Genomic DNA, 27041 nt, shown 5'->3' with positions numbered 1-27041 from the left:
ACTTTTGTATTTTTCACAGGGACAACGTCTACTCATATTGTTCAGGTTGGTCTCAAACTCCTGGGCTCAATTCATCCTCCCATCTTGGCCTTCCAAAGTGCTGGAATTCCAGGTGTGAGCCACCACGCCCAGCCCACAAGCCAAAATCTTAGCAAGTCCTGAAGTATCACCCCCAATTGCAAATTTTCTCTTGAATCCATTCACAGCACTCCATCTCCACTGCAACCATCCCCTAGATCAGTTCATCATCACCTGTCACCTGGATTATAACAGCCCCTTTAGTAATCTCTCTGCTTCCTCCCCTACTGATCCCTTTTAAGGATCTATGTGTTAGAGTGTATCTTTTTCCTTTTCAAAACATTCACTGACCCCTCATCTCACTCAGAGACGCAGCCAAAGTCATTAAAATGGCTTGTGAGGCTCCCACAGGATCTGTCCCTCCCCACCATCATCCTCCTTCCCCCAGCCTCCTCCAGCCTCTTCTACTATGTCACACTGCCGCAGTCACACTGGTTCTGTGCTCCTCTTCAAACACTCCAGGCATGCTGTCCCCTCCACCTGGAACACCATTACAGGCACGGCTTGCTCCTCCGTCTTCATGTCACCTTCACAGTGGCCTCCCCTCCACACCCTTTCTGAAATTGCAATACCTTTCTAATGCTTCCTTGCTTTGTTCTTCCTTAACACTTATCCTTCTTAGTATCTTTCTGTTTACATGCTTATTTTACATGTCTCCACCCATCCCCAACCTCTACACCCAAACATAAGCTTCAGGGTGTTGTTTTTTTAGAGTCAGGGTCCCATTCTGTCACCCAGGCTAGAGTGCAGTGGCACAATCATGGTTCACTGCAGCCTTGAACTCCTGGGCTCAAGATCTTCCCACTTCAGCCTCCCCCAAGTAGCTGGGACTACAGCAGTGAGCCATTGTGCCTTGCCAACTTCAGGGATTTTTGTGGGCAGGAATGCTTTTTCACTGACATTCCTATGCCTAAAACAGTGTCTGGCATAATACGTGCCATAAATAGTTATCAAATAAAGTACCCTTTTGAGAAGAGGATCTGAAAATCACTTAAGTACCTGGAGCAGGTTATGGAATTCAGGGCAGTAGTGAAGGTCAAAGATGGAAGTAACTAGAATATGGTTTTTTGGGGGTTTTTTTTGTTTGTTTTGAGACGGAGTCTTGCTCTGTCGCATAGGCTGGAGTGCAGTGGCACGATCTTAGCTCACTGCAACCTCCACCTCCCGGATTCAAGTGATTCTCCTGCCTCAGCCTCTCAAGTAGCTGAGAGGAACCCACCATTATGCCTGGCTAATTTTGGTATTTTTCTCGTAGAGATGGGTTTTCACCATGTTGGCCAGGCTGGTCTTGAACTCCTGACCTCAAATGATCTGCCCACCTCAACCTCCAAAAGTGCTGGGATTATGGATGTGAGCCACCACACCCGGACAAACATGTTTATGTGGTTACAGCAATGACCTGGTAACTAGGGACCAATCAATGATGACGGGGAGAAAATTGACAATTACAGAGCTAATTCCTCCAGTGATGAAATTCAGATCACAGCTGCGGTCACTGGAGCAGGCAAGGAGGAGAACAGATGGATGCAGAAGCCAGCAAGGAGGTCGACTGGGTGTGGGAAGGTGATTAGCAGGAACAAGTGTGGAAGAAAGAAGGCGAGGAGATTTGAAAAGAGACACGGGATAAGCCTCTAGAAGTGTGGGAAAGGGAACTCATGGAGATTGAAAACAGCTGAGGTGCCAGAGGATCGGGGGAAGCCTAACCCCCAATAATCTCATCAGCTCCCTGGATAGGAATAATTGTCTTCTCATTCTTCTGTAAGGTGCAGAGCAAATGCAGCTGCAAGCCACCCTTGGGTCCAGACAGTCACCAAGAGTCTCCCTTGCCCTGGAGTTGGCCCACGTACAGGCAGCAATAGGGGTGGCTCTCAGCTTACCTGCTCCCAGCCACCAGCTCTTCCAGTGCCTGCTTGAGCTGTGCACAGGCGCCAGGCCCCGGCCTGCGGTGCAGTCTCTCAACCTCCTGCAGCCCCTGGTCCTGCACAACATGCAAGAGGGTCAGAGTCTTGAGAGTCCCTGACTCCGACCTCTTGTAGACCACACCCAACCCGAGGCCCCACCCACTCATGACCACACCTCTTGGCCTGCCCTTCTTTGGCTCCATCAGGTTGATGGCTCCATCTTTCTTTTTTTTTTTTTTTGAGACGGAGTCTCGCGCTGTGTCGCCCAGGCTGGAGTGCAGTGGCGCGATCTCGGCTCACTGCAAGCTCCGTCCCCCAGGTTCAGGCCATTCTCCTGCCTCAGCCTCCGAGCAGCTGGGACTACAGGCGCCCGCCACCACGCCCGGCTAGTTTTTTGTACCTTTAGTAGAGACGGGGTTTCACCATGTTAGCCAGGATGGTCTCGATCTCCTGACCTCGTGATCCGCCCGCCTCGGCCTCCCAAAGTGCTGGGATTACAGGCTTGAGCCACCGCGCCCGGCCGATGGCTCCATCTTTCTAGCCCCCTACTGGCTCCCCCAAATGTGGGACCCCACCGGCAGTATCTCTCTCCATCTCCTTCATCCAGCCCCTTCCTGGGTCCAGCAATTCTGAATTTCTGTCCTCCCACAACTCCTGGCATCCTCAGTTTGCCCAGAAGCTGTGCTTTTTGGCCCTTGCCGCCCCTGGCCTTGCACCAGCAAGGTGCTGGCTCTCTAGTGCCTGCCCATTAGCCCCACTGCAGAGCTCCCTTCAAAGGCTGTGGTGTCCCAGCCATCCCTATGGCCCGGTCTCTCCCTGTGGGCACCGGCCTTGCCCTTACCAGCCTCTCGGCCACTTTGTGCACGCAGTTGCTGCTCTGCAGGCGCCAGGTGTGGTCCTCCCAGCGACTCCACACATGCACGCATGGCTTGCGGTGACGGAGGGGCAAGCAGAAGTATGGCCTGGCAGGTGGAGAGGAGGCTTCGCGGGCATTCTGGGCTCCTGGGGACCTCCCAAACCCCCCTTCCAGCCACTGGGAGCACTCACCCGCTGCCGTCCATGGGCTCAGGCCACTGAGCAGGGGTCCCCAGTTCCTCCTCCTCTTTCTCCTCCTCTGGCCTGGCTCCCAGCAGAGGCTGAGCCTCTGCTGACGCACCCTCAGTTCCCTCCCCGGCCCTGGACCCTCGGCCCAATTGCTCCTCCAGGCGGCCTGCGCGACCTGCCCCAGAGCAACAAGGGTCAGTGCGCGCCAGGCTGACGGCTGGAACCCCCCCACCCCGCCCAACCACCTCTGCCTCAATAGAAGTCAGAATCCGCCCCTTACTGAAAGGCAACAGCCCCTTTCAGGGTCCTAAGGTCTGAAATGAGAGTGTCCACCCTCAAACCCATGGCACTCAGGGGTTCGGCTAGGCCACACACCAATGGAGATCTCGAAGCTGATGGGCTGGGAGGCGACGGCAGGGTCGATCATGGTGGCCTCGAAGAGCACACCGAAAAGCAGGAAATCTTCACAAGGCGCCAGGACATTCTGCGGGAGGCCGTCAGGCTGGAGTCAGCGCCCATCCTCCCAGGGAGCAGACTGGACTATGCTTGGCCGCAATGCCCACAGAAAGAAGTGTGACCAAGGCTTGGAAGTCACTGCAAGTATCCTACTCCCTCTCTGTTCTCGCCGACCCAGCATTGGCCCTGGGTATGCGTCCTCTTTCCCCCAACATGTGCGCATATAACCAGAGCCCATGTGGGCACACACCTCACTCTTCGCCCAGGCACCCAGATTGAGACCCCTGTCGTGATGTTTAACACCTGAGAGTGGATTCCACCTTCCAAAGCTAAGGTGACCCCGCCCCCTTTGCTACCCCCCAGCCCCCACCTCTGGCAGCGGCAGTAGCTCCTCCACCTCCACCTCCATGGCATTGGGAATCTCAGGCACCTCGGCACCGGGGCTGGCGTCCACGTGCTGCGGAACCCCCTTTGGGGTCTGATCCCGCCTGGCTTTCTTTTTCTTCTTTCGGGTGAGCCGGGACAACCTGGACCCCTGCTGGGCCTGGGGAGGCTCAGGTTCAGCTCTCCCTTCCAACACCTGCATGGACACAGCCAGCAGAAGGCGGCCGCGGAACCAAATGCCTTGGCCAACGCCTTCGTTGAGACCTTGAAGACCATCCCGGAGCCCCGCGCCGGGGGGCGAGCCATAGAGGGGCACCCAGGCCGGGCCGAAAGTAGGGTTAAACCCCGCTGTGGGGAACAAAAGCAGCGTGTTGGAGGGGAGCGCGGGGAGGGCGAGTGCTGGTAAGTCTGTGCACCTCACCCTGATCTCCTCCAAATAAATATTAGGGGGTGAGGACAGGGGAGGGGGGCTAAGCCGCTCTGAAAGGGAAGAAGTTGGCCAGCAGCTGCGGATGCGCCGCTGTGGAACACGACCTGGGGCGCCTCCAAACCAGCTCAGCGCCCCAAGGAGCTGGAAACCGCAGGAGCCGGGGCTCGGGGGACGCAGCCTGAACCCTGGGGGCGGGGTCGGGATTGGGGCGGAGCTACGGGCGATCCGCCAGGCCTGGGGGTCGGGGAAAGGAGTGGACCAGCAGTGTCAGTGCGTGCACAGCTGTAGAAGAGTGGGACTGGGCTGGCTAGTTACTGGACAGGCGGCTGTGGTCAGAATTTTGCCAACAGAGCCAAACCTATGGTGGGGTTCACAGTCTGGGGGAGGCTTGAAGCCGTTGTTTTGCGGGCGGACCAGCCTTCCTAGGCGCAGCGGGGTCGCGAGGATTGGGCATGCTGTTGGGAATGGGCCCTACGGCGCGATGGGACCGAGGCGAGTGAGGCCGGGTTTGTGGCGGCCAGAAGCACTCACCTGCTCGGCCCGGATGGGAGATCCGCCTCAGGTCCAGCACGTGCGTAGCGAGGGCCGCGTCGACCAGGGGCGCGTCGTCCCGCAGCTGCAGGCGGAGGCTGCGCGTCAGCGGTGGGAAGAGCTCCACGAAGCTCAGCTGCTCGTTCCACTCAGGCGCCGCCGCCTGGGCGCGCACCGACGTCTCGCCCTGAAGGTGGCGTTAAAGACCGGGGGAGGGAGGTCAGCGCGCAGTCGGGGCGGGAGCCGCGGCGCTGTGGGCCCCGGAGGGACTTACCTCCTGCCCCAGGAAAGACACCCGCACATAGGGGTCCACCAGGACGCGCTGGTCGTGCAGGGCGCGGGCCAGGCTGCCCAGCAGCCCCTGGCGCAGCGCGGAAAGCCCCTCGGCGCGGTACAGGCGCACGCGGAGCCGCGCCCACGGCCTCTCGGCTGGCACTCCGCGCGGCAGGAGCAGGTTCCTGGGGGAGGGGGCACCCAACAGTGGGGAGAAACTGGGATCTCGGCCCCTCCCCTTATCCGCGCCCCACGGCCACCCCCGGATCCATGTCCCCCTCCCCACCTCACCGCGGCTCACTTCTCAATGTCCGAACAGTGCTCTGGGGCCGGGGGTAGCACTGGAGGGGGCAGGTCCCCGCGCGCCCTCACGGACAAGGTGACCTTTACGAAGCCCTTGGTCCCGGCGCGGGTGTCCCGGGGATCATGCAACGGAGCCCATCTTTGGTAGAATTGGCCATCTAAGGGAGAAGGGGCGAGCCAGGGGTAAGGGGCGACCGGCGGGACGCACAGGGTGGCTGTGAGGCTGTCATCGGAGTGACGGACAATGGCCGGAGCTCCTCTGGCTCAGCAGGGAGGAGCGGAAGTGCCAAGAGTTCAGCCTCCGCCAGAGATGGCCCTCTCCGAAGTGAGTGTATAGGGGTCCATGCGGAGCCACCGCGGGGTCAATCTCTGGGGTCCTTGTCCGTGCAGAGTCTCAATAAGGGGACGATTCCATACCTGGCTGGTCCAAGACGATGCCCAGGTCCATCCTGAAGGTGCCTATCCGGGTGGCCATAAACGGGAGGGTCTGCGAATGGAAAGCCTGGGGGGAAGGTGGGGTTAGTCCTGAGCTTTCCCATCCCCCCTTCTCTGAAGGACACTGGTCCCCCCTACCCCGCTCACCGTGATCTCCAGCAGCAAGTCTTGGAGGCGAAGCCGTGTGTCATGAAATTCGAACAAGAAGTACTGAATTGAAGCGGGGATGAGAGGTTAAATGTGAAGGTTAGATGTGAGGTTAGATGTGAACCGGCAGCTTACCCAGGTCTCTTGCTCAGAAGCCCCTCCTTCCCCCACCCCCAACCCTCTCACTGCAACCTTTTCCTAGATCGGCACCCCTCTAACGCCCACCCATAGGCCGAGCATCTGGCTCCATTTCCAACTAGGCCACGCCCCCTCCGGGAATAGTTCTCACATGGACCCCTCCCATTCTCTCAGGCTCGCCCTCTTCTGTGGTGGCGCCCACCTCATTGTAGAAGGGGCAATTGGTCCCACGCTGTGTGGCGGTCACGCGGCGCTGCCCCCCCACTTGCACAGCCACATAGGGGTTAATGTTGACTCCGACCAGTTTCTGGGCCTCTAGCACGGTGACTCCCACCTGAGAGGTACAGAAGGATGAGGAAAGGAAGCCAGACCTGCCTGGGTGGAGGGAAAGAACGTGTGTCCCAGAAGAGGTAGTATTCCCAAGGGTTAGGCCCTGGAAAAAGAGCAGTACCTGGAAGTCTTGAGCTCTGGACACCTGGAAGGGATCCCCATGGGCCAGGGCCCTGGCACGGCTGGGGAGAAGCTTAAGGTTAGCTCTCTCTTGGTCCCTCCCCTGCACGCCCACGCACACACTTGCTTGGTGCTGGGAATGATGTTTTCTCTCCCTCTGAAGTTTTGGATTCCAAGTCCTTCAGGTCATGTCTTGCTGCCTCCATCTCAACCCTACACCCAGAATTTGACTCATTCCTGGAGCCCTGAAACCATTCATTTGTGCAACAGAGGTTTATTGAGTACCTACTATGTGCTAACACTGTCCCAAGCACTGAGACGCTGTAGTGAAGAGACAAACCTTGCCCTCATCAAGCTTTCATCCCCTGCATGTATGTGAGCCACTGTAACTGTGTGTATGAACATGGCAGTGTCTGTCTATGAGCAAGTGACCAGATAATCCACCCTTCCCACACACCCTGGGACTGTGTGTTTGTGAGGGCGGATGGGTGTGGGAGCAGATATGCCATGGGTACAAGTTACCTCTTGAGGGGGCTGAACACAACACCAGAAAGTTCGATGTCAGGCTCATCATCCAGGTCCTGCTCCAGCTCAAGCTCCAGCTCATTCTCCTCATCGTTCTGCTGGCCTAGGCTTCGAGCTAGCCTGCGGCCTAGAGCCACTGCCCGCCGCTCCAGCTGGGCCTCCCCAGGCCTGATAGGAAAGGCCCTCAAGGGATATGCCTGGAACCCATCACCCATCTCCGAGCAATCCCTTGACTTCCGGAGCTTTGGACCGACCCCTGACCCTTGAACTGATCCCACTGATCCTAGGACCAGTTCTTGACCTTGTGGCTGACTTCACTGATCCCAGGACAGACTCTTAACCCTGGGGACCTTTCTAATTCCAGAACTGACCTCTGATTATAGGACTGACCTCTGACCCTGGAACTGATTCAGTTCTGACCCAAGACCCTGGGGCTGCCTCCATATCACTGGCTCCTAACTCCAAGACTGACCTCGGTGACTCCAGGTCATCCCCACATACTTACTCCAGTTCCTGGAAGCCCACATTGGGGATAATTAACTCCAAGCTGGGGGAAGAGAAATGAAAGGACTAAGAGGAACATGCCTGACTACAGAGCAACACCTGGTCAGCACATGTCCAAGGGCCACTGAATTGGCAGATCCAGAGTGGAACTAGGCACTGCTTCTCCCTTTCCAGGGTCTGCGTGGGCCGAGACCACCAGGTCTTGCTTCAGTTGCTGGGGGGGATTACCTGTCCTGGATGGGTACCCCAAAGTCCTCTTCTGACCAGGCTCCAGTAGCACCCTCTGGGGGCTGGTACTTCAGGTCAAGCTCCACCTGGATCTAAAACCAGATACAGTATCCCCTAGGGCCCCCCTCCAACTGCCCTGGGTCTAAGAGAGGCCCAAGGACAATGCCAATGCTTTTTACTCCAGGTGGCAGAGATCCTTCTGACCAGCATCTGTGGTGCCTTGTGGTTCCTCTCTGATCATTAATAATGTAGACTACTTATAACCTACTAAGAACTAAGTAGGCAAGTTTCCTCTTTTTTTTTAAATTTTCTTTCTTCTGTTTTTTTGCTTGTTTGTTTTTTTCATTTTTAGTATTTCATATTTAGTATGATGAGGTGTTATTATGTTGCCCAGGTTGGTCTTGAGCTCCTGAGCTCAAATGATCCTTCTGCTTTAGCTTCCCAAAGTGCTGGGATTACAGGAATAAGCCACTGTGCCCAGCTGCAAGTTACCTCTTGAGGCCCAACAGGATTCCAAAATTCTCTCATTTTTGTTGGAAATCCCTTATGGTGACCTTCACTACTCTGCCTGGTCTGGCCCCACCATCCTTTCCAGCTCCTTCTCACTCCAGGCACCCCAGCTGTGCTCCTTCAAGGCGCTGGGCTTTCGCATATTCCTTTTCCTCTGCCTGGGACATTCTGTCCTCCCAGTTAACGTCTATTATCCTTCAAGTCTAAGTTCAGGTACTGTTTCCTCAGGGAACCTTCTCTGGCCCCCAAGTAGATCATACTCCCCTGTTGTACCCTCTCCCAGCCCCTACCAGCTTGCTTCTAACACCTGCTAGTTCCAGTTTCACATTTACTTGTGTGAATATTTGTTTAATGTTTGCCTCCCTTCCAAGGGTGTGAATCTTTATCTGGTTTTGCTCACCACGGAATCCTCATTGCTCAGCTCAGCATTTGGCTTATCATAAGAGCCCAACAAATGATGACGGACTAAACAAAACACTCAACATTATATAAATGAGAAACAGCTTCCAGGCCAGACGTGGTGGCTCATGCCTGTAATCCCAGCACTTTGGGAGGCCAAGGAGGGTGGATCACAAGGTCAGGAGTTCGAGACCAACCTGGTCAAGATGGTGAAACCCATTCTCTACTGAAAATAAAAAAATTAGCTGGGCGTGGTGGTGGGCGCGTGTAGTCCCAGCCACTTTGGAGGCTGAGGCAGGAGAATCGCTTAAACATGGGAGGTGGAGGTTGCAGTGAGCCGAGATTGTACCGCTGCATTCCAGTCTGGGTGACAGAGCGAGATTCCGTCTCAAAACAAAAAAAAAAAGAAAACAGTTTCCAAATGCTAAAGAACTTGTTCAAGTTCCCAGACGGGAAATTGCAGATCTGAGATTGGAAGCTAAGTCCATGTCTACTAGGCTATGAGCCCCTCCATGAAACACCAGGAAAATCCAGCCAGGTTCATCTTTGTCTCCCACAAGAATTAATTGCCGAAAGGAATCCTGGCTGGAGGCCTTGTTACCACTCCTCTCTGGGTCTTAGGTTTTCCCCTATGAGAAATGGAACACTTTATCTAGAGGTACTTGAGGGTGGCAGCCTGGGGGCCGGAGGGGCTCACCGGGGACACTCGAAGATTCTCATCCACTAGGGCTTCCTGTAGCACCAAATGCCCAGTATTCTGTAGCTGCTGCAGGGAGATCACCAGGGTCCCTAGAGGCCTAGGGGAGTGGCATAGAGCAAAAGAGTGACCCAAGGGAATGGCTCTAAGTCACCCCCAGCCCAACCTGCATCCCTGTCTCCCCAGGCCGACTCACCTAGGGCTGAATACACGGCTGCAGTTGACCACCTGCACAGACAGACACTCCCCAGCCAGTGGAGCCCCATAGTGGGGCCATCGGAACAGCTGGGGACAGGAGGAAGCTTGTGACACCCATGCTGTGCTGACCCCATACTCCAATCCAAAGCCTATTCTTGGCTGAGTGTGGTGGCTCACGCCTGTAATCCCAGCACCTTGGGAGGCCAAGACAGGCAGATCACTTGAGATCAGGAGTTCAAGACCAGTCTGGCCAACATGGTGAAACCCCATCTCTACTAAAAATACAAAAATTAGCCAGGTGTGGTGGTACATGTCTGTAATCCCAGTTACTCAGGAGGCTGAGGCAGGAGACTCGCTTCAACTTGGGAGATGAAGGTTCCAATGCTCTGAGATTGTGCCATTGCACGACAGAGTGAGGCCCTGTCTCAAAAAACAAACAAACAAACAAACAAAACCAAAAAAACCTATTCCTAACCCTCAGACAGGAGCCAATCCTCCAGACTTAGAGCTAACTTTAGGACTAATATCCCCAAACCTGGAAGGGATCCCTGCACATGGGTTTGAATCTGAGTGAGGGCTGATCTGGGGCTAACTAGTGAACAAGAATGAATTCCCTCAGTCTTGCAACTAATTTGTTCCAATCTGGGTCTGACCTCTCAGGCCTCAGACTGACCCCATCTCCCAAGACTATACTTCCCCAAACCCAGGAATGAGCCCCTGAACCCCAGGTTGGACTTGGATGGGAGACAGATCAGGAACCAACTGTACTGACCTCACCAATATCTGCTTCTTGACCACAGCGAATTTTTCTTGTTTTCTGGGTAAAACCTGCTCAGAACTGAAACTAGTCATTTATTAGTCCCTCCCCCCCCACACACAAAAATAATTTGTATTCCCCACCCTTGGCCCAGTGTCAAGTCCCTCCTGGATTCACCCTTAAAGAAAGGTAGACAATAGGAAGGAAAGAGGCAGCAGGTTGGAGATACCAGGGTGGGTGGAGAAAAGATACAGACTATAGAGATGGGATGGCATTTGGTCAAGGGCCCAGGGAATGGAGGATCCATAGCCCCCGGTTTCAAATATCCTTAGAGCGCCCCTGCAAGCCTCACCTCGAAAGGTGAGCTTCACTTGTCGGTCGTGGGTGCCGGACAGCCCTGTTAGTCGTTGCACGCATACCGTCAGAGCCATGGTCCCAGTGGCACTGGCACTTCCACTGCCCGTCTGCCCTTCTGCCCACCAGCCCGCCCACCTGAATCACCTCTGACTCACTGGACTCTCCCAGCAGGTTTAGCAATCCCTGCCCTTTAGTCAAACACACAGGGAGCAGGCCTGGGGGTCATGGGTGGAGAGGGAGGAGAGGAGCGAGAGATAGGGGTAAGGTCCTGGAGGTCAGTTCAGCCCTCCCTGCCTCCACCAGCTGCAAGCTGGCAGGACTGCCTCAGCCTCCATCCTGCATCCTCGGGGAGTGAGAGCTGTGATAGGGTGGGAGGGAGGCAAGGGGAGTGAACAGGACCCCAGTCTGTTCCCTGCCAGCCAATGAGGCCTCAATTTTTTTTGTTTCGTTTTGTTTGTTTGTTTGTTTTGAGATGGGGTCTTGCTCTATCATCCAGGCTGGAGTGCAATGGCGCCATCTCAGCTCACTGTGACCTCTGACTCCTGGGTTCAAGCAATTCTCCTGTCTCAGACTCCGGGGTAGCTGGAATTACAGGTGTCCACCACCACAGCCTGCTAATTTTTTGTATTTTTAGTACAGACGGGGTTTTACCATGTTGGCCAGGCTGGTCTCGAACTCCTGACCTCAGGTAATCTGCCCGTCTCAGCCCCTCAAAGTGCTGGGATTACGGGCATGAGCCACCATGCCCGGCCTCTCCTCTTTTCTTTCTCTCTCTCTCTCTTTTTTACTTTCTTCTTCCTTTTTTCTTTCTTTTTTTTTTTATCCTGAGATGAAGTCTCGCTCTGTCGCCCAGGCTGGAGTGCAGTGACATGATCTTGGTTCACTGCAACCTCTGCCTCCCAGATTCAAGCAATAGTCCTGCCTCAGCCTCCCACGTAGCTGAGATTACAGGTGCCCGCTACCATGCCCAGCTAATATTTTTTCAGACAGAGTCTCGCTCTGTTGCCTAGACTAGAGTGCAGTGGTGTGATCTCGGCTCACTGCCACCTCTGCATCCCGGGTTCAAGCGATTCTCCTGCCTCAGCCTCCCAAGTAGGTGGGACTACAGGCGCATGCCACCACACCTGGCTAATTTTTTTATTTTTTTAGTAGAGACGGGGTTTCACCATATTGGCCAGACTGGTCTCAAACTCCTGACTTTGTGATCCACCTGCCTCGGCCTCCCAAAGTACTGGGATTACAGGCATGAGTCACTGCACCTGGGCTAATTTTTGTATTTTTAAGTAGAGACGGGGTGTCACCATGTTGGCCTGGCTGTTCTCGAATTCCTGACCTTCAGTGATCTGCCCGTCTCAGCCTCCCAAAGTGCTGGGATTACAGGAGTGAGCCACCGCGCCCAGCCCCTTCCTTTCTTTCTTTTTCCTTTTTTAAGGCAGGGTCTCACTCAGTTACCCAGACTGAAGTGCAGTGGTGCAATCAAGGCTCACTGCAGCCTCAATCTCCCAGGCTCAGCCTCCCAAGTAGCTGGAACTACAGGCATGTGCCACCATGCCTGGCTAATTTTTGTATTTTTTGTGGTGATGGGGTTTTGCCATGTTGCTCAAGCTGGTCTCAAATTCCTGGCCTCAAGTGATCCTCCCATCTCGGACTCCCAAAATGCTGGGATTACAGACGTGAGCCACCACACCTGGCCTCATGTTGTTTCTTGTTCATCTTCCTGTTCTCAGTGCTCAGATCAGGGTTTGGCACATGGTAGGCCCTTAAAACACTGAACAAATGGATGAATTAATAAATTAATCCCTTAGCCCTCAGAAGTAGTGCTGTAGGCATTCAACACATTTATTGAATTAAAAAGTGATTAAATGTGTGTTCCTAGCTTGCAACAAAATAGTCATTCAGCTGGAAGCCAGGTGTCCTTAACTTGGGGTCCTAGGATCCTAGTGGGACCATAGAATGGCTCCATGGAGGCTGCAAATCTTTGAAATTTTCTGCAAAATATTGGGCATGTGTACACTTTTGTGGACAAAGAGCTCATCGCTTAGGTTAATAACCCTAAAACAGATATACAATACTTTCGCTGAGTGAAGTCATGAATGTATCCTGAAATCTGAACCCATAATATGTGAAAGTATGTACTCACGGGAGTTCACAGCCAGGCCTTTTAATTATATATATATATAAAAAAATATATAAATTTATATATATATATGCATATATATAAATTTTTTTTTTCAGACAGGGTCTTGCTCTGTCACCCAGGCTGGAGTGCAGTGGCACAATTACAGCTCACTACAGCCTCAACTTCCCAGGCTTAAGTGATATTCCTGACTCAGCCTCCCTAGTAGCTGGGTCTACAGGCTCATGCAATCACACCACCTGGTTTTATTAAGAGGTGGGGTCTCACTGTGTTGCCCAGGCTGGTCTCCTGGGCTCTAGCAATCCTCCTTCCTTGGCCTCCCCAAGTGCTGGGATTACAGACATGATCTACCATGTCCTGCACCTTCTATTTGCAGGACTTGTGCTATGGCACCCTGCAGGGTGTGCAGCCAGAGAGAGGAGAATCACATGTGTCTGTCTTCCAGTAACTTCATGACTCCAATAGCAACACAGCCTAGAAAGACTGGAATTACCCACAGAGCAGAAAAGGGTCAGGGCCCAGGAACTCAGAGGAGGGAGACCAGAGGCGCTTCCCTAAAAAAGGAATGTTTAAAATGGGTTTAGGCTCCTGGAAAGCGGAGCTTGCAGTGAGCCAAGATCGCGCCACTGCACTCCAACCTGGGCGACAGAGTGAGACACTGTCTCAAAAAAAAAAAAATTGGTTTAGGCTCAGCATGGTGGCTCATGCTGTTGGGAGCTCAAGACAGGAGGATTTCTTGAGCCCAGGAGGTCAAGGCTGCAGTAAACTGTAATCATGCCACTCCACTCCAGCCTAGGCTATTAACAGCAAAACACTGTCTCAATTTAAAAAAAAAAAATTTAAAAGGAAAGAAAGTGGCCGGGCGTGGTGGCTCACTGCTGTAATCCCTGCACTTTGGGAGGCCAAGGCAGGTGGATCACGAGGCCAAGAGTTCAAGACATCCTGGCCAACATGGTGAAACCCCGTCTGTACTAAAAATACAAAAATTAGCCAGGTATGGTGGCGTGCACTTGTAATCTCAACTACTCAGGAGGCTGAGGCAGGAGAATCACTTGAACCCGGGAGGCGGCGGTTGCAGTGAGCCAAGATCGGGCCATTGTACTCCAGCCTGGGCCAACAGAGTGAGACTCCACCCCAAAAGAAGAGAAAATTGGCTTAGAGCAGTAGTCCCCAATCTTTTTTGGCACCAGTGACCATGGACCGGTTTCATGGAAGGCAATTTTCCCATGGACAGAGTCGGGGGTAGGGGCAGGGGGCGGAAAGGATGGTTTGGAGATGAAACTGTTCCACCTCAGATCATTAGGTGTTAGATTCTCATAAGGAGCACACAACGTAAATCTCTCACATGCACAGTTACCAATAGGGCTCGCGCTCCTATGAGAATCTAATGCTGCTGCTGATCTGACAGGAGGCGGAGCTCAGGTGGTGATGCTCCATTACCCACCACTCACCTCCTGCTGTGCATCCTGGTTCTTAACAGGTCACGGACTGGTACCAGTCCACGGCCTGGGGGTTGGGGACCCGTGGCTCAAAGGACAGGAGCTGGGAGCAAAGACAGAAACCTAGGCAGTGAGAAGAAATGCTGCATGTTTTCTGGGCCCATGTAATGTGTTCAGTTTGGCCTGAATACAAGGAATGTATTGGGCGGCGGCAGAGGCAGCAGATAAGATTAGACAGTCAGAGGAGCTGGTTCTTACCGTGTGAGCTTGAGTCAGTCATGGTCTCTTCTTGTGCTTCAGCTTTTCCATCTCAGTACTGGGTTGGAAAGCCCTGTTCTGCCTATTTCTCCACTGTTGTTGTTTTGAGACAGAGTCTCATTCTGTCACCCAGGCTGGAGTGCAATGGTGTGATCTTGGCTCACTGCATCCTCCAACTCCCGGGTTCAAGTGATTCTCCTGCCTCAGCCTCCTGAGTAGCTGGGATTAACAGGCGTACACCACCACGCCCGGCTAATTTTTTTATTTTTAGTAGAGATGGGGTTTCACCATGTTGGCCAGGCTGATCTTGAACTCCTGACCTCAGTTGATCAGCCCTTCTAGGCCTCCAAAGTGCTGGGATTACAGAAGTGAGTCACTGCACCTGGCCAATTGTTATGTATTCAAATGAGTTTGAGGGTCTAAAACATATCAGAAGAGGGACAGGCTGTTCTGTTTTTAAGAAAGGCCCAGATTAGACCTGAACCCTCAGATGCTGGGGGAAGGCTTCACCTCCCCCCAATCTTTTTTGTGTTTGTTTCTTGGTTTTGTTTTTTAAGACAGTGTTAGCCAGGCACAGTGGCTCACGCCTGTAATCCCAACACTTTGGGAGGCTGAGAAAGGCAGATCAAGAGGTCAGGGGATCTGGTCTCGATGGTGAAATCCCTTCTCTACTAAAAATACAAAAAATTAGCTGGGCGTGGTGGCGGGCGCCTGTGGTCCCAGTTACTCGGGAGGCTGAGGCAGGAGAATGGCGTGAACCTAGGAGATGGAGCTTGCAGTGAGCCGACATCGTGCCACTGCACTCCAGCCTGGGTGACAGAGCAAGGCTCCGTCTCAAAAAAAAAAAAAAAAAGACAGTGTCTTATTCTGTTGCCCAGGCTGGAGTATAGTGGTGCGATCTCAGCTCACTGCAACATCCACTTCCCGGGTTCAACTAATTCCCTAACTCACCTTCCCCAGTAGCTGGGATTACAGGCGAGCGCCACCACGCCTGGCTAATTTTTGTATTTTTAGTAGAGAGACGGGGTTTCACCATGTTGGCCAGGCTGGTCTTGAACTCCTGACCTTGTGAGACCACCTCAGCCTCCCAAAGTGCTGGGATTACAGGTATGAGCCACTGTGCCCAGCTCACCTCCCCCTTTTAACAGATAGTGACACTGGGACCCAAAGGAGTTAACAGACAGAAAACATGGCAGAGGGAGAGATGGGGTGGTATGAACCAGAATTTGTAGTTTGCAGTGCCTTCGCCTTCCTCTCCCTTCTTCCATGTGGGTTCTGTGGCACTTAATGAAGCAAGGTATTGATGTCTTCCCTCTGGAGCCTGGCATGGGCATCTCTCCTCTGGGCTGGAACATAGCTTAACAGATTGTCCCTGTGCCTCAACCCCTCAAAAACTGCCACTTCCAGTTCCACTGCCACATATTCTTGTTTTGTTTTGAGACGAAGTCTGGCTCTGTCACCTAGGCTGGAGTGCAGTGGTGCGATGCCAGCTCACGGTGACCTCCGCCTTCCAGGTTCAAGCAATTCTTCTGCCTCAGCCTCCCAAGTAGCTGGACGCCACCAGCCCAGCTAATTTTTGTATTTTTAGTAGACACGGGGTTTCACCATATTGGCCAGGCTGATCTTGAACTCTTGACCTCAAGTGATCCACTGCCTGGATCTCACAAAGTGCTGGGAGTACAGGCCTGAGCCATAGCCATCACGCCCAGCCCCAGTTCCTAACATTCTAAGGAAGGTATGAGATGGCAGTAAGAGGACTGCACTGGAGGGCAGGATTTGCTAATGTGATGCGGTGTGTTATTCCCCTACCTGGACCTGTTTACCTAACTGTGCAACTTGTGCACGATGCACTGCATTGTGTTTCAAAATGCATTGTTTTTTTTTTTTCTTTTCTTTTTTTGGTCTCACTCTCTGGCCCAGGCTGGAGTGCAGTGGCACGGTCTCGGCTCACTGCAACCTCTGCCTTCTGGGATCAAGCGATTCTCCCGCCTCAGCCTCCCAAGTAGCTGGGACTACAGGCACGGGCTACCACAGGTGTCCACTACCACAGTCGGCTAATTTTTTGTATTTTTAGTAGAGACAGGGTTTCACCATGTTGGTCAGGTTGGTCTCAAACTCCTCACATCAGGTGATTCGCCCACCTCAACCTCTCAAAGTGCTGGGATTACAGGTGTGAGCCACCAAGCCTGGCCCCAAAATGTGGTCTTTCATTAGGATCACAAATGTGGTTGTTAAAAATGCACACTCTGGCCAGGCACAGTGGCTCATATCTGTAATCCCAGCACTTTGGGAGGCCGAGGTGGGCGGATCACCTGAGGTCAGGAGTTCGAGACCACCCTAGCCAACATAGTGCAACCCCGTGTCTATAAAAAAAACCAAAAAAAAAAAAAAAAAAAAAGCCAGGCGTGGTGGCACATGACTGTAATCCCAACTATTTGGGAGGCTAAGGCAGGGGAATTGCTTGAACCCAGGAGGCAGAGCTTGCAGTGAGCTGAGGTCGTACCATTGTACTCCAACCTGGCCACAGAGCAAGACTCTGTCTAAAAAATAAACAAAAACAAAACAAAAAAGCATTCCTGGGTCAACTCAGAAATTCTGCAGTATCTGCAGTAGAATCACAAGGTTTGCCTGGGAAGCTCAATTTCTATAAGCTGCACTGATACTCTGTTACATAGCAAGAGTTTGGGGACCTCTAGTCTTCTGGCTGTGACCATCTGATTCCTCATTCTTTCCTCCATGGCTCAGGTGTGCAGCCTGAGTGTGGGTATGATGATTGGTGGGTGCTGAATTCTCAACCCACAGACCCCTGGGAAATATGGGTCTGGGGGAGGGACCCACAGATCCTGAATAAGCTCTCTGACCTGATGTCTAGGATGAGAGGAGGGGACTGAAGGGCTTGCAGAGCAAAGGGGACTAAGCATTTAGAAGTGCCCTAAGTGATGCCCTGCTCCTTCTTAACATTCATTATTTGTGAATATTTGAGCACCTACTACATGCTAGGCTTTTCTAGGTGTTGGAGGATACAGTAGTGAATGAAAATCTGTGCCCGCGTTAAGTTTATGTTCTAGTGGACATGGTAGGCAATAAGGAAATAAATAAATGGGCCGGGCAAGGTGGCTCACATCTATAATCCCAGCACTTTGGGAGGCAGAAGTGAGTGGATCACTTGAGCTCAGGAGTTAAAGACCAGCCTAGGCAACACAGTGAGACCCCGTCTCTACAAAAAATACAAAAATTAGCTGGGTGTGGTGGCAGGCACCTGTAGTCCCAGCTACTCGGGAGGATTGCTTGAGCCCAGGAGATGGAGGTTGCAGTGAGCTGAGATCCTGCCACCGCACTCCAGCCTGGGCAACAGAGTGAGACCTCATCTCAAAAAAGAAAGATAGAAATGAAATATATATCGGCCCGGCGCGGTGGCTCAAGCCTGTAATCCCAGCACTTTGGGAGGCCGAGACGGGTGGATCACGAGGTCAGGAGATCAAGACCATCCTGGCTAACACGGTGAAACCCCATCTCTACTAAAAAATACAAAAAACTAGCCGGGCGAGATGGCGGGCGCCTGTAGTCTCAGCTACTCGGGAGGCTGAGGCAGGAGAATGGCGTGAACACGGGAGGCGGAGCTTGCAGTGAGCTGAGATCTGGCCACTGCACTCCAGCCTGGGCGGCAGAGCAAGACTCCGTCTCAAAAAAAAAAAAAAAAAAAAAGAAATATATAGCATGTTAGTGATACGTGCTGAGGAGAAAAACAAAACAGAGATGGGGGATAGAAACTGTTATTCGTTAAATGCAATTTTAGATGGGGTTTTCTAGGAAGTGCTGTGACGTCATCGCTTGCTTTAAAAGCGGCCAGGCGCGGTGGCTGACTCCTGTAATCCCAGCACTTTGGGAGCCCCAGGCAGGCAGATCACCTGAGGTCAGGAGTTCGAGACCAGCCTGGCCAACATGGTAAAACGCTGTCTCTACAAAAATACAAAAATTAGCTGGGCATGATGGCGGGTGTCTGTAATCCCAGCTACTCAGGAGGCTGAGGCAGGAGAATCGCTTGAACCTGTGAGGCGGAGGTTGCACTGAGATGAGACTGCACTACTGCACTCCAGCCTGGGTGACAGACCAGGACTCTGTCTCAAAAAATAAAATAAAATAAAATAAAATAAAAAATAAGCCTGGGCGCGGTGGCTCACGCCTGTAATCCCAGGAGCCGAGAGGGGCGAGGGGGGCGGATCACCTGAGATCAGGAGTTCAAGACCAGCTTGACTAACATGGAGAAACCCCGTTTCTACTAAAAATACAAAATTAGCCAGGAGTGGTGGTGCATGCCTGTAATCCCAGCTACTCAGGAGGCTGAGGTAGGAGAATCGCTTGAACCCGGGAGGCGGAGGTTGCAGTGGACCAAGATCGTGCCATTGCACTCCAGCCTGGGCAACAGAGTGAGACTCCATCTCAAAAAAAAAAAGAAAGAAAAGAGGAAGGAAGGAAGGAAGGAAAGAAAGAAACAGAGTGAGACTCCATCTCAAAAAAAAAAGAAAAAGAAAAGAAAGAGAAAGAAAGGAAAGAAAGGAAGAGAAAGAAAGAAAAGAAAGAAAGAAAGAAAGAAAGAAAGAAAGAAAGAAAGAAAGAAAGAAAGAAAGAAAGAAAGAAAAAGAAAAAGAAAGAAAGAGAAAGAAAGAAAGAAAGAATCTGTTATACACTGAGTGCCATTTTAGATGGGGTTTTCTGGGAAGTGCTGTGACATCATTGCTTTAAAAGAGGCCGGGCGCGGTGGCTGACGCCTGTACTCCCAGCGCTTTGGGAGGCCGAGGCAGGAGGATCGCTTGAGCTTGGGAGTTCGAAGTTACAATGAGCTATATCAAGCCACTGCACTCCAGCCTGGGCAATGAGAAAGACCCTGTCTCTTAACAACAACAACAAAGTCAGAAGGAGAGGCTGCCATGGCTACGGCTCCCGGTGACGTCACGGCCAGCTCCGTGACGCGCGGCCAGGGCGGCCCGTGGAGACCTAGGCTCCTCTGTGACGTCAGCAGCCGGCCGGGACACAGCGGGAGGGCAGGTGCCTGCCGACTTCAAGCAGGGTCCGTGTGGTCCCCGCGGCGCGCAGCGGCTGAAGGAGGCCCCAGGGCCTTGGCGACCGCGGCGGCGGCTTTAGCGTCCGTGACTGGGCAGCAGGGGGTCAGGATGCGGCGAAGCTCCCGCCCGGGCTCGGCCTCGTCCTCGCGCAAGCACACGCCCAACTTTTTCAGCGAGAACAGCTCAGTGAGCATCACCTCGGAGGACAGCAACGGGCTCCGGTCAGCGGGGCCGGGGCCTGGGGACCCCGAGGGCAGAGGAGCCCGGGGCCCGAGCTGCGGTGAGCCCGCCTTGAGCGCGGGAGTGCCCGGAGGAACCACATGGGCAGGAAGCTCTCGGCAGAAGCCGGCGCCTCGGAGCCACAACTGGCAGACAGCCTGTGGCGCGGCAACCGTGAGGGGCGGGGCCTCGGGTGCGGGCGGGGTCGACCCCGGGTGAGCCGATGGAGGGGGCGGGGCCTAAAGGGTGGTGCCGGGCGGGAATGGGACTAAGATGATATCTGGGCACCTCCTACAAGGTGGGTTCTGTAGGGTAAAGGGGAGGTGCTAAATGAGATCCCTTAAGGGGCGGAGCCTCGGTGTCCTCAATGGTTATTGGAAGGGGCGGGTAAAATCTTGTGGTTGGGCGCCACTGAGAAGGTGCGGCCTCAGTGTTAGCGTGAGTGGCTCCCAGGACAATCGGGCTCCACCAAGACCTAAGGCTGGGGACGGGTCATCCTTTTGGGGGTGGGACCAACTCCGTTTTTTTTTGAAACGGAGTTTCCCTCTTGTTGCCCAGGCTGGAGTGCAATGGCACGATCTCAGCTCACCGCAACCTCCGCCTCCCGGGTTCAAACGATTATCCCGCCTCAGCCTCCCGAGTAGCTGGGATTACAGGCATGCGCCTCCACGCCCGGCTAATTTTTGTGTTTTTAGTAAAGACGGTATTTCTCCGTGTTAGTCAGGCTGGCCTCGAACTCCCAACCTCAGGTGATCCGCCCGCCTCGGCCTCCCAAAGCGCTGGGATTACAGGCGTGAGCCACCGCGCGCGGCCAGGAGACCAACTCTTTTCTTTTTTTTTTTTTTTTTTTGAGATGGAGTCTTGCTCTGTTTCCCAGGCTGGAGTGCAGTGACGTGATCTCTGCTCACTGCAAGCTCCGCCTCCCGGTTCACGCCATTCTGCCTCAGCCTTCCGAGTAGCTGGGACTGCAGGCGCCCGCCACCTCGCCTGGCTAGTTTTTTCGTATTTTTAGTAGAGACGGGGTTTCACCGTGTTAACCAGGATGGTCTCGATCTCCTGACCTCGTGATCTGCCCGCCTCGGCCTCCCAAAGTGCTGGGATTACAGGCGTGAGCCACCGCGCCCCGCCCAGGAGACCAAGTCTTGACGGAGCCTCCCTGAGGGGCGGGGCTTCAGAGGGCGGAGCGGGAGCCGGGATAGGGCTGCGGTGGGACCAAAGCCTTTGAGAGGCTTCCCAGCTTTCTGGCTTCTGGACTCAGCAATCTGCGGCCGGGTCTCGAGGGGAAAATAGGTCTGTGGTGCGCAAGGCCCCAATGGAGCCCTTGGTTTCCCGCAGAACCCACTGGGTCTCCAGCAGTCTCTGAGGAGCCGCTCGACCTTCTGCCGACCCTGGATCTGAGGCAGGAGATGCCTCCCTCGCGGGTGTTCAAGAGCTTTCTGAGTACGGGCCAGGCCAGCTGCGATCCCCTCTGACCCTCGGGTTCGCCTCTCCGAACTCCAGTTCTCTCTGAGCCCCCGGCCCCGGTTTGAGTATCAAGCCCCTCTCCGAGCCTCAACTCATCCTCCTGGCCCCCATCTAATTCTCCTAGCCCACCCTACTCTTCCTGAACCCCAGGCCCACTCCCAGCCCCTCCCGAGCCCCTTCTGAACCCGTACACCACGCCCGTTGAGCCCCCGCCTGTCCCTGCCGTGGGCCCCTCTCTGACCCCCTGTCCTGGCCTCAGGCCTGCTCTTCCAGGTGCTGAGCGTGTTGTTATCCCTGGCAGGAGACGTGCTGGTCAGCATGTACAGGTCAGAGGGAGGGACGCTGGCGCCCCAGGGGCCGCTCTTTGGAGGAGGTGGGGAGCAGGGTCGGGACCTTGCTGGCGCTTGAGCCGATTCAGATCTGATTGAGTCGTGTTGGCAGGAGCTGGGTCTAGGACCATGGGGTGGGGACTGGAGGGCTGAGCAGGTCGGGGCCTCAGCCTCCCTCCGGTTCCCCAGGGAGGTCTGTTCCATCCGCTTCCTGTTCACGGCTGTGTCGCTGCTGAGCCTCTTTCTGGCAGGTGAGGGGCAGTGAATTCCCTGGAGCCCCTGCCCTGGGTGCTTTGGAGGCAAACCCAGCACATTTTCTCCTACATCCTCGCTCCTGCAGCTCCTGGCATTCCCCTGCAGAGCCCTCTAGTTCCCCCTCAGACTCCCACTGTCCTCCCCAGGCTTAACCCCCTCAAGCCTCTTTCCACTGTCCCCTTATGCCGGGGAAACCCATTCTCTTCCTTTTCCTTCCCCTGAGACCCCTCCCCCTCTTTCTCCAGCAATCTGGCTGGGGCTTCTGTACCTGGTCTCTCCTTTGGAGAATGTGAGTTGGGGAGACTGTCCTGGGGTAGGGGGCTGGCAGGTTGTGGATCTGGAGATTGTGGGGGTCCCCTGGACTGTTGGTCTGCTGGGGTGGGGGTAGTGCCAGAGGCTACAATCCTTAAGAAGGGCTGGATATAAACAGATTTATGAGGGATTGTGCTTGAGGGGCTCTTGGGGGTTCTGATACTGGGAGGTCAAGGAGGAGTTGAGGAAAGGGGACAGTCTTCAAAAAGGAAGCCCTGGCCGTTTCCAGGCTGAGGTAGGAGCAAGGACGACGGGAGCTGAGCGGCTCTGTGTTTTGTCCCTTCATCCAACAGGAACCTAAGGAGATGCTGACTCTAAGGTGAAACGGGGCACCTAGGGTGGGAAATTGGTGGGCTCAAAGTTGCTTCTTTGAGAACCTTGAAGGCGTGGGGGCCTTTGGGAGGTGTCCAGGGGGACAGGGAGCCAACCCCACGGCGCCCACCTCCCACCTCCAGTGAGTACCACGAGCGCGTGCGCTCCCAGGGGCAGCAGCTGCAACAGCTCCAGGCCGAGCTGGATAAACTCCACAAGGAGGTGTCCACTGTTCGGGCAGCCAACAGTGAGGTGAGCCCGGGCCCACCTGGGAAACCCCTGATGGATCCATGCTCCCAGGGTCCTGCGACTTAAGCTCCGCCCAGAGCCCTGAGGGATTTCTCCCAGGGCCCACGAAGTCCGCCCCAAAGCAACCAGCTCCCAGAGGTCCCGCCCACCTGTAAAAGCGGCCAGCAAGCCTCGCCCCTCCAGGCCTCGCTCTCCCTCCTTGCAGAGAGTGGCCAAGCTCGTGTTCCAGAGGCTGAATGAGGACTTTGTGCGGAAGCCCGACTATGCGCTGAGCTCTGTGGGTAAGACCCGGAGACACTGGAAGACAGAGACGCAGACAGGAAAGAGGCCAAGACCCTGACACAGACATTCCCATGCACCTGACCGGCCGAAGACAGATCCTCGGACAGCCCCCACTCTGTCCCCGCGCCCCGACTTCTGGCAAGGCCTGGGAGCCTCTGAGGGTACTTCTCCCTTTTCCAGGAGCCTCCATCGACCTGCAGAAGACATCCCACGACTACGCAGACAGGAACACTGCCTACTTCTGGAATCGCTTCAGCTTCTGGAACTACGCACGGCCGCCCACGGTTATCCTGGAGGTGGGTCTGGAAACATCCCGGGATGTGACCCGGGGCGGGACGCTGGGGAAAGCACCAAAACCTCGCCCTGCAGGCGGAGCCTGGCTGAGTCGAGGGCGTGGCGCTAGGCGGGGCCTGGCTTGGCCTGGGTGGGGCTCCGGACGAGCCCGAGGACCGCCTTTAACTCAAGGAGAGACCTGGCAATGCTGGGGACTGGACCCTGGGCGGGCTGGAGGTGGAGCTCTGGGCGGGCCAAAGGATGCGGTCCAGCTGAGGCCCGGGCTGGGGAGTGGCAACAGTCGCTCTGTCCGACGATTCTGATGGTCCCTCCGCCCACCTGCAGCCTCACGTGTTCCCCGGGAATTGCTGGGCTTTTGAAGGCGACCAAGGCCAGGTGGTGATCCAACTGCCCGGCCGAGTGCAGCTGAGCGACATCACTCTGCAGCATCCACCGCCCAGCGTGGAGCATACCGGAGGAGCCAACAGCGCCCCCCGCGATTTCGCGGTCTTTGTGAGTGCGGACGAGGATAGGAGGTGGGGAATTTTGCCTAGACAGCCCCAAGCAATCTTGAGAACTGGTGCCATTATCTGAGTCTTCGCTTGCTCATCTATAAAATGGAGATACTACTGTTTGCCTCTCAGAGCTGCTGGAGCTCTTTATAGTCATAACCATATCCAGATATTAGTTATTGCTTGCACAGCACTTACTCCCTGCCAAGCAGTTTACATGCATTCTTATTTTGTTGTTGTTTTTGAGACAGTCTCGCTCTTGTCACCCAGGCTGCTGGAGTGCAGTGGAGCGATCTCAACTCACTGCAACCTCAGCCTCTGGGGTTCAAGCGATTCTTGTGCCTCATCCTCCCAAGTAGCTGGAATTACAGGCGTGCGCCACCGCGCCCGGCTAATTTTTGTATTTTTAGTGGAGATGGGGTTTCACCATGTTGGCCAGGATGGTCTTAAACTCCTGACCTCAAGTGATCCGCCCGCCTCGGCCTTCTGAAATGCTAGGATTACAGGCATGAGCCACCACACCTGCTTTGCACCCATATAACAACCTATGATGTACTGTTATTATCTCTCCCTTTAAAGATGAAGGAAGTAATGCTCAGAGAGGGGACGTTATTTGTACAAGGTAACACAACTAACTGTTGGCAGGACTAAAATTTAAAACCTGGTTTCTTCCCAGGAGGCGGAGCTTGCACTGAGCAGAGATCGCGCCACTGCACTCCAGCCTGGGCGATAGAGTAAGACTCTGTCTCAAAAAAATAAAAAATAAAACCTGGCTTCTTAGAGCCCACATTCTGAATTATAGTATACAACCATCAAAAAACACATAAGTACATGCATATAGCTATTGAATACATAGAAGATCCTCAGCAAAGTTTTCTTCTCCCCCCTCCACCTGTCCCCCTCATGGTTCCTCCTTTCACTCTTCACCCACCAGGGCCTCCAGGTTGATGATGAAACTGAAGTTTTCTTGGGGAAATTCACCTTTGATGTTGAGAAATCGGAGATTCAGACTTTCCACCTGCAGGTGTGTTTGTCTCCAGGGTGAAGGTGCCAAGGGAGTGGGGCAGTGAGGGATGAATTACCCAGGAGGAGGGCAGCCCTTGGCATGATCCATTTGTCTCCCCAGAATGACCCCCCAGCTGCCTTTCCCAAGGTGAAGATCCAGATTCTAAGCAACTGGGGCCACCCCCGTTTCACATGCTTGTATCGAGTCCGTGCCCATGGTGTGCGAACCTCAGAGGGGGCAGAGGGCAGTGCCACAGGGGGGCCCCATTAAACATGCTGATTGTTGGAGTAGAATTGAGTTCTGCTGAAGGATGCTGATCAGTGCTTTGGGGGGCTCTTGTTGGGAGAGCTCTGGCTGCTGTTGCATCTAAGTATGGTGGGGTTGACTTCCCTATGCATCCTCTTTTCTTAGAGAAGTCTAGACCAAGGTCGTAATAGCAGCTTCTGTTTATGGAGTGCCTGCCATGTACAAGAAACAGTGCTGTGGACATTACACACATTACCTAACTTAATTCTCACAACCAGAGAGGGAAGCTGCTCAGGTCAGGAAACTTGTTCAATGTTACACAGCTAGTGAAAGGCAGCGCCAGAGCAGTACCCAGGCCCACCTTCCTCCAGAGGCATTCCTCTAACCACAGAACTGCAGGCAGCCTGAACCCACCTTTGTGCTCAAGCCCCAGTGGGAAAGTCCCCAACTCCTGCTAGGTGGAGGGGTATACCCCCTTTCTGCAGGCACACACTCAAAAGCTAAGGAGACTTGAGAATCTCTAGGAAGCTTCTGAGTCACAGAGCTGATGCAGGCCTGGTAGCCCCAATGTAGGTTGTCCTTACTGAGACCTGAGTTCCCAACACTGTGTGAGGCACAGGATAGATGATTTAGTGTTCACCAGGCCCTGCCCTCAAGGAGCCTGACAGGGGAACGAAGAGGCTCCAGGAAACAGGACAATGCATTTACAGATCCAAGAATTCTTCACTCTAAGAGTCAAAAGTGGAATTGCAGGGAAAAAAGACGAAGGAGAAGGCAACAAAGGATTAATGAGTTCTACCTAGGGGTAGGAAAGGAGGACCAGCATGAGCAAAAAACCATGCACCATTTTGGAGGGCAATTTGCAATATCTATTAAAATTTTAAATATACACTTTGATCTAGCACTTCCACTTTTAGGAACAAATTCTTCAGAAACATTCCTGTTAAGTGCACAAAGATACATGTACAAAGATGTTCATTATCGCATTGTTTGAAAAAAAACTAGGATTCAAATCTCCAGGAATAAGAGACTGGTACACTCCTACAAAAAAATAAAGATGTAGGCATTAACACCTTCCCAGCTTTAGAAGAATATGCAGACTATTAATAGCGTTTATACCTTTAAGAGGTGAAATTCAGCCTGGTGCGGTATCTCATGCCTGTAGTCCCAGCACTTTGGGAGGCTGAGGCAGGTAGATCATGAGGTCAGGAGATCCAGACCATCCTGGCCAACATGGTGAAACCCCATCTCTACTAAAAATACAAAAATTAGCTGGGCATGGTGGCACGTGCCTACAGTCCCAGCTACTTGGGAGACTGAGGCAGGAAATCACTTGAACCGGGAGGCAGAGGTTGCAGTGGGCCAAGATCGTGCCACTTCACTCCAGCCTGGCGACAGAGTGAGACTCCGTCTCAAATAAATAAATAATCTGGGGAATTTTTAGAATTATGAATGAATGCAGCTTTTCTGGAGGGTAGTTTCACAACAGGAACCAAAAGCCTTACAAATTTTTATACTCTTTACTCACAGCAATTCCATTTCTAAGAATGTATCCAAAAAATACATAGATGTATTCAAAGGTAATATTTATAAGGAAATTTAACACAGTGTTGTTTATAAAGAAAATTGGGGCCGGGCGCGGTGGCTCAAGCCTGTAATCCTAGCACTTTGGGAGGCCGAGACGGGCGGATCACGAGGTCAGGAGATCGAGACCATCCTGGCGAATACGGTGAAACCCCATCTCTACTAAAAAATACAAAACACTAGCCGGGCGAGGTGGCGGGCGCCTGTAGTCCCAGCTACTCGGGAGGCTGAGGCAGGAGAATGGCGTGAACCCGGGAGGCGGAGCTTGCAGTGAGCTGAGATCCGGCCACTGCACTCCAGCCTGGGCTACAGAGCGAGACTCCGTCTCAAAAAAAAAAAAAAAAAAAAAAAAAAAA

General features: G+C 53.7%; 2 protein-coding genes across 3 annotated transcripts in view; one reads left to right on the top strand and one right to left on the bottom strand.

Moving 5' to 3' along the window:
• LOC112633081 (fer-1-like protein 4) overlaps window positions 1-10881 on the bottom strand; it is a 59953-nt gene extending 49072 nt beyond the window's left edge. The window contains exons 1-19 of the mRNA XM_025399488.1: window positions 10741-10881; window positions 10404-10459; window positions 9630-9718; window positions 9434-9533; window positions 7828-7919; window positions 7601-7642; window positions 7093-7263; window positions 6572-6632; window positions 6323-6454; window positions 5983-6045; window positions 5818-5902; window positions 5399-5558; window positions 5099-5282; window positions 4825-5011; window positions 3850-4211; window positions 3399-3507; window positions 3027-3198; window positions 2821-2941; window positions 1956-2056 (exon numbers count right to left, since the gene is read on the bottom strand). Of these exons, the coding sequence (XP_025255273.1) occupies window positions 1956-2056; window positions 2821-2941; window positions 3027-3198; window positions 3399-3507; window positions 3850-4211; window positions 4825-5011; window positions 5099-5282; window positions 5399-5558; window positions 5818-5902; window positions 5983-6045; window positions 6323-6454; window positions 6572-6632; window positions 7093-7263; window positions 7601-7642; window positions 7828-7919; window positions 9434-9533; window positions 9630-9718; window positions 10404-10459; window positions 10741-10819 (2366 nt within the window). The 5' untranslated portion in view covers window positions 10820-10881. The remainder of the gene's footprint in view (window positions 1-1955; window positions 2057-2820; window positions 2942-3026; window positions 3199-3398; window positions 3508-3849; window positions 4212-4824; window positions 5012-5098; window positions 5283-5398; window positions 5559-5817; window positions 5903-5982; window positions 6046-6322; window positions 6455-6571; window positions 6633-7092; window positions 7264-7600; window positions 7643-7827; window positions 7920-9433; window positions 9534-9629; window positions 9719-10403; window positions 10460-10740) is intronic.
• An 8749-nt stretch (window positions 10882-19630) lies between these two features.
• SPAG4 (sperm associated antigen 4) lies at window positions 19631-25152 on the top strand. Of its 2 annotated transcripts, none has more exons than XM_025400726.1 (12): window positions 19631-20035; window positions 21197-21301; window positions 21585-21651; window positions 21844-21905; window positions 22155-22198; window positions 22515-22540; window positions 22677-22785; window positions 22988-23063; window positions 23245-23360; window positions 23683-23850; window positions 24784-24873; window positions 24976-25152. In XM_025400726.1, exons 1-12 carry the CDS (start codon window positions 19963-19965, stop codon window positions 25123-25125), a joined length of 1086 nt encoding a protein of 361 aa, XP_025256511.1. In that variant the 5' UTR covers window positions 19631-19962; the 3' UTR covers window positions 25126-25152. The 2 variants fall into 2 exon arrangements, with proteins under 2 accessions (XP_025256511.1, XP_025256510.1); XM_025400725.1 differs by having other exon boundaries at window positions 19637-20054.
• Window positions 25153-27041: the final 1889 nt, after the last annotated feature.

Source organism: Theropithecus gelada, chromosome 10 (assembly GCF_003255815.1).
Source record: "Theropithecus gelada isolate Dixy chromosome 10, Tgel_1.0, whole genome shotgun sequence".
Taxonomy (NCBI): domain Eukaryota; kingdom Metazoa; phylum Chordata; class Mammalia; order Primates; family Cercopithecidae; genus Theropithecus; species Theropithecus gelada.
The sequence above is the reverse complement of the archived record's forward strand: the minus strand, read 5'-3'. Positions and strand labels throughout refer to the sequence as shown.

Bases quoted from the DNA above. Each gene is read 5' to 3' on its own strand.
- SPAG4 (XM_025400725.1), top strand. From the start codon at position 19,751: ATGCGGCGAAGCTCCCGCCCGGGCTCGGCCTCGTCCTCGCGCAAGCAC. The intron at 21,906-22,154 runs GTGAGGGGCAGT...CTCTTTCTCCAG, and splicing joins GCTGAGCCTCTTTCTGGCAG to CAATCTGGCTGGGGCTTCTG. The intron at 22,786-22,987 runs GTGAGCCCGGGC...CCCTCCTTGCAG, and splicing joins TTCGGGCAGCCAACAGTGAG to AGAGTGGCCAAGCTCGTGTT.